Below are 9,432 nucleotides of genomic sequence, written 5' to 3' on the forward strand. Positions count from 1 at the left end.
TATATAAATATATATGTAAATGTTGTGCAGTAGTAATAGACACTGCACAGGGGAGGGACAAGAAGCATGTTAGTTCACATATTGAAGGAACATTCAGTCCTTCATTCTTAATATTATGTTGTAGGATTGTTGTAGGAAAATTCAGCAAGGGACCTCAGGAGGTCTCTAGTTTAACCTCCTGCTCAAGGTAGGATCAGTTCTGAGGTCAGACCATTGCTCAGCACTTTATCCAGTCACGTATTGAAAGTCTCCAATGATGGATACTGTGCAGCCCCTCTGGGCAATCTTTTCCAAAACCTGACTGTACTTAGAGTGAATAATTTTTTCCCTAAATCTTATATGGACCACGCTTGAAAGCAGTGATGCATGTATCATTGCGCATTTAAGTTCGAGATTTCTTGTCCTTCCCATCCCCTAAATCAGCAGTGTGTTCAAATCTTCTTCATCCTTCTTACATAGTCCAGATAAATTGCTCTAGTGTAGGACTGTGGACATAATGTCTGTAGTGATGTCTGCCTGTGTAAAAGCCTGAAGAAACTTACGGTGGTGCAGCAGCAGCTTCCTGCTTAGGCTTCCCTTCCCGCTTATTTTTATTCTTTTGAAAATACGAATCAATGCATAATTTTTAAACAGATTGTAGAGTGAGCAAAACCAGAAGTCTCACTTTGCTTGAACTGCCTGTCACTGAGTACCCCTGATCCAGTGAATTTGTCAGTGAGATTTGTGCTGTGGGAAAGTACATAGAATTTTTCAGTACTGAATTTCAGCACTTTGATATCCTTGGGAACACTTTTTTTTCTTCTTAATGGAGAAATAATTATAGTAATGCTAGATGTTGTTATTACTCTGTTAATCATTGTTTAACCAGAAATGTAATTCTTAGTACTGTATGAAACACAACTGGTGCTTTTTTTCATCTATAGATGAAAGCGGGAATATTTGCTGTCTTCGTACTAGGGTATGTTCATATTTTACATTGAAAGACGAGAGGACAAAGATTGTGGCTAAGTTTCGTAGGAAAGGCAGCATGCGAAATGTGTGTTTCCTCAGATTTCTAGAGGGTTACAGTAATTGCTTGTAATGGGGCCATATTTTCAAATCACTCTTTGTTCTATTTCTAAAATCTTGTCCGTCACTCAGTGAACTTCTTCAAAGAACAGGTATAGTGGCATGCTATCTTAAAGGCTAGAAATGTAAGAAGTGGGAAAACTGTCTAGTGGAAGTTTGTTTACATTTATCACTGAAGAATAATTAGGTACTTTTTGACTCTTGTCATTTGTCTTATTAGGTAAACTGTACATTGGAAACAAGCTAGCCACTTATAAACTTTCCCAGCTATGTAACTTCATAAAGTACAGCACTTCATCAAAGCAGATCCATTAACCCTCTGACTGGTACTCTTCTCTTGGCTTTGATTGCAGCACCACACAGAAGCACCTAGCCTGTCATTGCTACCCCCATCAGCTTTACCGTTAGATGTATTAAACAATGCCGTTGCTGGATTTAGTACAGTGGAAGAACTTATCCGGTACCTTGAACCAGATCGGTGGCAACTGGATTTGGAAGATTTGTACAGGCCAACGTGGCAACTTCTTGGAAAGGCATATATTCATGGGAGGAAATCAAGAGGTAAATTACTCTTCTGTCTGGCCTTGCAGCTTTCTACGAGTGTGTTTTCTTAACAAAGAAACAGTAATTAAGAGCATTCTCCACTTTGAATTTTGGTTCCAAGAAAGGAATACGTTAGAAATACAGCAGAGATCATTGTTGCTAGCTATTTTCACCATTATATTATCTGAAAAAGAACAGTAACTAAACTCAATACTTAAAGGAATTTAGCAGGATAAAGTAACAAGGGGAAAAAAAATAGAAGCAGACAGGGTAGTTTTCTGTAGAGAATCTGGGAGACTTTTATTTCCACAAAGTAGCAGGGCATCTTGGCTGTGTGACATAATCTAACTTTGTGGGTTTCTTTTTTTATGGAGGGCAAAAACTTTATTTTTTGTTTGGGGTAGGTAATTTCTTACACTTACGGTATCATGTGAACAATTGGTTTATTTCCTTAGAATTGTTCCAGTCTCTACACCATATGAATTGAGAGCGATTAGCTAAATATTTCTCTTCCATGATACCTCATGAAATCCCTGTGTCCATGTCCAGTTTGATCATGCAGTTGTCAACTTAATCAGATGTAAAGTAGATTATGTATTTCAAGACTTGTGGAGCTATCTCTTGTTCAGCAAGTAATTTTCTTCCATCTACATTTGACATTCATTAATTTTCTACCACATATCATCCAAATGCTGCCCACTATTTAATGTTTATGGATTCCATGTGGATGGATAGCATGCGGGCAATGCCTCCTTCCTTGCCCACCATGCAGCATGAAAATGAATACATATGAGCATAACTGAATAGACTCCTCTGTTGACAAACATAAACTGGGTTATCATCTGATCAGCAAGAAAAGGGAGGAAGTAAAACTTTTCATAACTCAAATTTAAGTTTTTGACAGCTAATTCTTGGATCAGAGCCTAAAAATCAACCCTTCTACCCTACCTGTATTGCTACAGCTATGCACACAGCAACTAAATCAAGAGTCAAAGGGGAGGAAATCTCTTAAAAAGCTTTCAGCAATGGACCATGCCTTTCAGATAGTCATTTAACACTTCTCTAATTAAAGAGATTCAGTATTTGCCAAATGTATGCCATAAGCATACAGTAAGTGGAAGAAAAACAAAATATAATTTGTGAAACCTTACATAAACTAAAATGCAGGTGTTGGATAACATGTATATAGACAAAAGTAACTCCCTGCAAGACATATCTTAGAAAGAAACTATCAGAGTAAATCTTTTAAAGACTTCTAATTAGATGATGAAATAGATTTTTCCACTGCATAAACATATCACGGTATTGCCACATTTATCTTTAAGAGACCACCCTCAGACTGCGTTACTGAGTGTGTAATGTAATAGCCTGAGGCGGAAAATATGTCCAGTTGAGATGACATAGTATTAACTGTTAGGTCTATTCAATAGATAGGGAAAGCAAACCTTTTTTTTTCTTTTTTTTTCCCCCTTCTTTTTTAAATGTTATTCCTTCTAGTAGTATGTTTGCTATATTTAAAAATCTTTTTAAAAAATGTTTGGGAGAAGTGCATGCCCTAAAATGTTTGGTTTTTTCAAACTCTTTGATTCTATAATTAGATCGGTTTTATTTTTGCAATATTTCAATGTAAAAGCTAAATTACTGTCCTGCTTTCATAGACAAACATCAGTTTACATCTAGATTAAATGAAAATGTAATTAAAAGTGTATGTTACTTTATGTAGAGAAGAGTATTGTCCTCTACTCCTACTTAATAATTCATATGAAAAAGACTATATTTAGACAACCTAAATTCCATGGAACTTCTGTGTCTGATGTTTTCTCTGGATAAAATGCTTCCAAAAACTTCTAGCCAGGAAAGAAGAAACACCAAGTTCAGAGGCTTTGATGTCTAAATATAGTCCTAAATTCTTTTATAATATTAAACATACTTAAAAATAAAATATTTTGCTGTGCAAAAAATGATCCCATAGCTTCCCACAGAAATCTATGCATAATCATTAGATCATATTCTGAAGTCTGCTTAAGAAGAAGAGTCACAATCCAACCATAGTCCTTAGCAGATACTTTTCTCATATAATTATATGACTTTTTTTTTTTTTTAACTCCTCATTTGGGGTTTTGTAACAGCCCTGTCCTATTGTAGGAGCCAGTATGAAATTTACACTCCCAGGAACATCTCCAAGGTGCTTAGGAATGAAAACCATCTTGCTGTTATCTGTGCCCACACACAAATGCCTCAACCAGAATTTAATTTGTTTCGTTGACTTTGAGAGCAGCATCCAGCTGGAAAAAAGTTTTGGCAAAGAGGGTTCCCCGTGGTACTCGATACACGTCCCAGAAGATGCCAGACAGTAGCATTGCCAATTGCAGAACACAGTTACTTTCAGGCTGGTGTGAACATGAATTACTTCAGTTGTATGTGCCAGTGAAGGCACACTTTTGAAACAGACTTTACTGTAGACCTACCTGCATCTACATTTTTTCTCCCTTTTCTTTCCTTCTCCCCTTATTTTTATTTTAGTGTTTCCCATTCATGTGCTACTGCAGAGCCTTCCATTCCTCCTGAGCTAGTGCTAGACAAAAGAACTTTGACTGTTGTGTCAAACATGATACGTGAGTGGAAGCCAAGTTGAAGGAGTGTTTAAATGTTCACATTATAACAGGTACTGTAACTCAGTGCACTTGGGAAATCCACATAACCTTTTATTGTGGTTAAGTAAACACTTTTAAGGGAATATATACATTCTCTCATCTAACTTCATGCCCACAGTGTGTTAAAATAAATTTTGGACAGACAGATACTCTTTGAAAAAATAACAGCTTCATTCACACACTTCAAAGAAGTGATTATATAAGCACTAGATAAATTTGCCACAGACCTTTTAATGAAATTGAATTACATAAGGTAGGGCAAGGGTTCATTGTGAGGTATAATAGCAATATACCTTAGTACATTGTAAAACACAGAAACCAAACATGAATTTTTTCATCTCTCCTGAAGCCTGTTGTAACAGTAAGGCACACTAAAATCTACCTGCCAAAAGCTGATTGCATGCTCTTCCACAGAACCTTTTTAAAATTTGGGTCTGCAGGTCTGAGGGGTTCAGTTCAAATTCATTCCAATTTTGCGACAAAATTTGTAATACACTTGCTGCTCATTTTAGTGTGTTGCCCTTTCCTCTATGTTATAATCACAGCTAGTATCGGGAAATGCATGCATTCCTCAACTGCTGCCAGTAGGCAGGGGGTAACGGAGAAGCACAATGCCACACAGGCATCTCTCTCCCGCTGGTCGGTGGGCTTGCTGGAAGAGGCATCAGTGCCCAACTTCAGTTTTCAGTTTCTCATGGTGAAGGGCTAAGCAGCAATTGTGTTAGGACGCGTAAGCTTAGCTTCTTGAAATTCACTGTACCAAGCATGTCAGTCTCTGTAGAAATCTACCAGTAGAAAGTATTAGCAGAACTAGCATTTCTCTCGTTGTGTTTTAGGCATTTTATCCTCATTCAGACGGTTCACTTATTATATGTTTGAAAACGTAACAGGAGAAAGAAGTACTCCATTCCTATCCACAGTCCTTGATTAATGGAGCTAGACATGTCCACGCTCTAAATGACTCAGCCTACAGCTATTAGCTGATCAGAAGAGCTTAAATCATTTCTAATTTCTCACAGTGAATCTCTCCCCTGGAAGTTTTGTCTCTCTTTTCCTCTGCTCCCTTCTCAGCTTTGCCCAAGGAATGCTCTTGCAGCGTGGGAGGCAGGCTGGCGTCCTATCAGTAACTTTATTGGACTTATTACACACTCCTTGCTTTTAAAAATCAGGTTGTTTATTTAGGAGCCTATGTTAACCTGATAGTGATGGAATGAAGTGCCCTAGCTTGGCATTCACTGTAAGTGCAAGCAGAGAAAAGGCTTCAGTGCATTTAACTGACCTTTCACAACAATAAACCCTTACTTATGGATGCCAGTATATGGATATGGTCTGCAAAAGAAATGTTTGAAGAAACATGGAATGAAATTGCTGCCCAAAGATCTGCTCCTGAGGCAGCAGTAGTGAGCATTTCTACTAGAGAAATGCAGCTTCTAAATTTTCTTTATTTCTTATGTGTTTAAATAGAATTGAGAGGTATTATCTTGCCTTGATAGGCTGAAGTTCTTCTTGGTGACCTCTAGAGGCTCTTGACATAGTCAGTAGAGGGGAAAAAAGGTATTTCTCTAGAGGGTGAGTCAGATCAGGAACATATTTTAGCTTTATTTTATATCTTTTTATTTATGAACTGCTAGCAATAACTATAAAGTATTTGTCAAGTAACATCAATGCCTGGGATATTTTTTTCCCTAGTTTCTTCTTGATTTAGCTCAAAAACTGTTGGTTTAAAGCTCTTTGCTGCTTTGTTCGAGACCTCTATTTCAGTCATCTCAATAGCCATATTATCATAGGGTTTTCTTTTTCTTTTTTTCTTTTTTTACCAGATAGAGTACCCCTGTGAATTAGGCATTATTTCTGTTCCTTAATGGTGGTAGATTTGGAGAGAAACAGTTCAGACGAAAGATCCCAGATTGTGATCATTATAGTCTGCCTTTTCTGAAATAAATGAAATTACATTGCTTTTCACCAAAGTAAAAAATGATTAATTTTTTCACTAAACCAATCCCATTTTTTTCAGTCTTAACTGCCTCTTTCAAGGCCTGTTATTTCTTGGTTATGCAGCTAAGGTGAACCTAAAGGAGCTTGCCCTGTTTCAGATCTTTTCATAAGCTTGCTGTTCAGCCATTGCATAGTGAATTTTAGTGTGATACAGTTTATAGGGAAACTGGTGCCAAATATTAGTATCTTTAACTTGCGCTTCAATTTAGGTGCTTGCAAGGAGGAGCTGTATTTTATTTAAGACACATCAAGTGGAAATGAAACCTAGAGAAGCAACAGAAATTCATATATATGCTGCTGTGAAGGAGGAAGGGAAGAATGGAGTCTACTAATAGTTATATAGATACACATACTTGTGCACTTATTTTTGCCTGTATTCACTGATGATGACATAACTTCTTGAAGTTCTTAGTCCATAGAAGTGTGTTCCTTTTAGATATAAATGGTTTGGTTCTTTCTTATACTTACATCGCCCTTGCAAAGAAGCAATAATGGAAATTTTAGCAGGGAAGAAGTTTGAATGCTTTATGCAAATGAATAAAAAATGTGTTTGGAGGTTTGCAGGATTCTTAATTGCTATGTGTGTTTCTCCAATCCAAAATTAATATAGAATAGCAACACTAGAGCTCAGAGTATTAGCGTGAACAAAGGGAACTCCATTAGTGTTGATTTGATAAAACATTTCCTGGAACATAGTAGCCAAAGCTTGCTTTGTTTAACTTGAACCAACTCTGCCAGAGTTATAAAATAATTGGTGAATACTCCTATACAATAATCATTCTATTAAGGTTTCATGGTATTCATATAACGGCAGTATTATATTTGTGTGCTGAAACTGTACCACCTGCACAAAAATGAACTCTCTTCAAGGGTTCTGCACTGCTGAAGTTAGTTTACCACCAATGAAGTTGGATTACGAATCAGAAAAGCACTGGTTTGTTTGTCTTTTTTGCAGTGGTCGATCTCAACCTCCTAAAGGAGGAGGTGCGGCTGTATAGTTGTACTCCTCGCAACTTCTCAGTGTCATTGAGGGAGGAGCTGAAGCGAACTGACACCATCTTCTGGCCATTGTGTCTTCTGGTTAAACGTTGTGGTGGAAACTGTGCCTGTTGTCATCAGAGTTGCAATGAGTGCCAATGTGTACCAACAAAAGTCACCAAAAAATACCATGAGGTACGCATACATTTGTGTGTTTGGAAATACTGAAAGCCAATTAAGGAATTTATTTTTACTATAGCAATGCACCAATATTAATATTTTAAAATTTTATGTATTGCACTTATAGTAAATATTTTTTTACCATTTTAATGAGGTGTTACATAAAAAAGTAATATCTGCCCTGTTAAAATATTTTTCTGTGGAACTATTAAGTCATTCCTGAGGTATTTGTTTACTGGTGCAGTTCAGATACATCACAACCACACCTTCTTATTCAGCTTTCTCTGGTGTTAGATGTGAACTTTATGAAGGAATGGATATCTGTCCATTTCCATTGTTAGAAATCTGTAGCTAAAATTATTTATTATAGAATTATCTAATAATTCCATTGGGTTAACTATACTATTAGCCCTTAAACAAAATTAAGCAGAAATATGAAACTGCAAGATTCTCTTCTTTGATAAAAGCAAGTATCTGTAGAACATGTTTTAATCAATTTTGTAAAGGGCTTGAGGTAACAGCAAAAATAATAATTATTGGGTTGAATAAATGAAGAAATTCAGCTGAGGAAAGCCTATTCTTTTAATAGGCTTCCTGTCATCCAGGGTGTTTCCAGTGCGATCTACCTGATAGTCTAGGTGTGTGATGAAGCAGTTGCTGCTTTCTTGATGCTTGGCTTCTTCTCCTTCAGGTTCTTCAGCTGAAGCCAAGGATTGGTGTCCGGGGATTGCATAAATCATTGACAGATGTACCCTTGGAACACCATGAGGAGTGTGACTGTGTGTGCAAAGGGAATACTGAAGGATAAACATGATTTAATTGTGCTGTTTTCTTTCAAAGCACATTCAATCAATGGCTGATTCTATTATGGGGCTTGTGCATTATCTCCTTCTGTAATCTCAGTTGTTTGCTTTGGGGATCTTCCATCTTCAAGATTTACAGTAAGCTCTAAAAAGAGGAGAAGCCAAACTGGGATTATATGTTGTGTGACAGCTCTGTTTGGAGGCTCAGTGAAAGGATGGGAGAAAGGCATCAATGAGGGATTTAAAATATATGTATTGTTTTTGTCCCCCACGATTTTTTTGACAATACATGGATTTATAATTTAGGAGTAAAAGTAAAGTTAGAAGGCTCACATCATGGAGACGTGATCCTGCTGGCTGTCTCATTTCTACAGCTCCAGTACATCTGGCCTCTGGTTGAAAACACCTGAAATCTTTCTTTCTGTGTTCAACTACTCCTATGTACTCTAAATCGAAGTGTTCTCTGTTGTATAAACTTGGGTTAAAACAGACTGTCTTGTTCAGAATTAAACTTAATTTGTCTAATGCTGGTAGGAAAGACTGGATTTTTCCATACGCTCTAGTAAAGTTCCTGCCTTTTAGAAAGAAGACTGGACAATAATGTGAGCTAAGGAAGCAAACATTGAAAAGAACAGTGCCTTTATTCTTACTACTATGGCTGATGATTTTTTGTTGGTTTGTTTGTTGTTTTTTATTGTGTACATTTTTATACTCTCCTTTTGACAATATAACTATTTGCTTTTCTAAACTTGTTAAATATATCTATTTTTACCAAAGGTATTTAATATTCTTTTTTTATTACAACCTAGATCAACTATTTTTTAGTTTTGTGAGACTTTAAAGCCAGATTTATACAGTTGGAGGAACAGAGATGTAGTTACAATGGGAAAGGAGCATGATCTCTTTGCAGTTTGTTGCTACACAGTGAAAAAATACAGTTTTTTACCTGGTTGCACAGTAATAATAAACAGAGATGTGTGGATGAAGCTCTAAGCTTGCTAGCTCCATGACACTGAAAATATGAGAGGCAGACATTACTATAACTGGTTTCAGAAGCTGACTTTAAAAATTCCCTCTCTCCATTCTGGCCTTTGTTCCAGTAGAAAAGAAATGAGCATAGATAGGTGCATTCTGGCTTGTTTAACTCTTTAATTTCTTTAAAGTAGGACGATCTACAACATAAGAAAAGAAGCCCAGTGGCTTACAGCCTT

General features: G+C 36.7%; 1 protein-coding gene across 1 annotated transcript; it reads left to right on the forward strand.

The window, feature by feature from the left end:
- Window positions 1–1,421: 1,421 nt before the first annotated feature.
- Window positions 1,422–8,746, forward strand: PDGFC (platelet derived growth factor C; the record flags this gene model as incomplete). Its single annotated transcript, XM_009580242.1, has 3 exons — window positions 1,422–1,629; window positions 7,216–7,433; window positions 8,110–8,746. Coding segments are annotated over 3 exons (543 nt in total), but the record flags the coding sequence as incomplete, so codon positions are not given.
- Between the last annotated feature and the right edge of the window lie 686 nt (window positions 8,747–9,432).

This window comes from Fulmarus glacialis, unplaced genomic scaffold, assembly GCF_000690835.1.
Source record: "Fulmarus glacialis isolate BGI_N327 unplaced genomic scaffold, ASM69083v1 scaffold22686, whole genome shotgun sequence".
NCBI lineage: Eukaryota > Metazoa > Chordata > Aves > Procellariiformes > Procellariidae > Fulmarus > Fulmarus glacialis.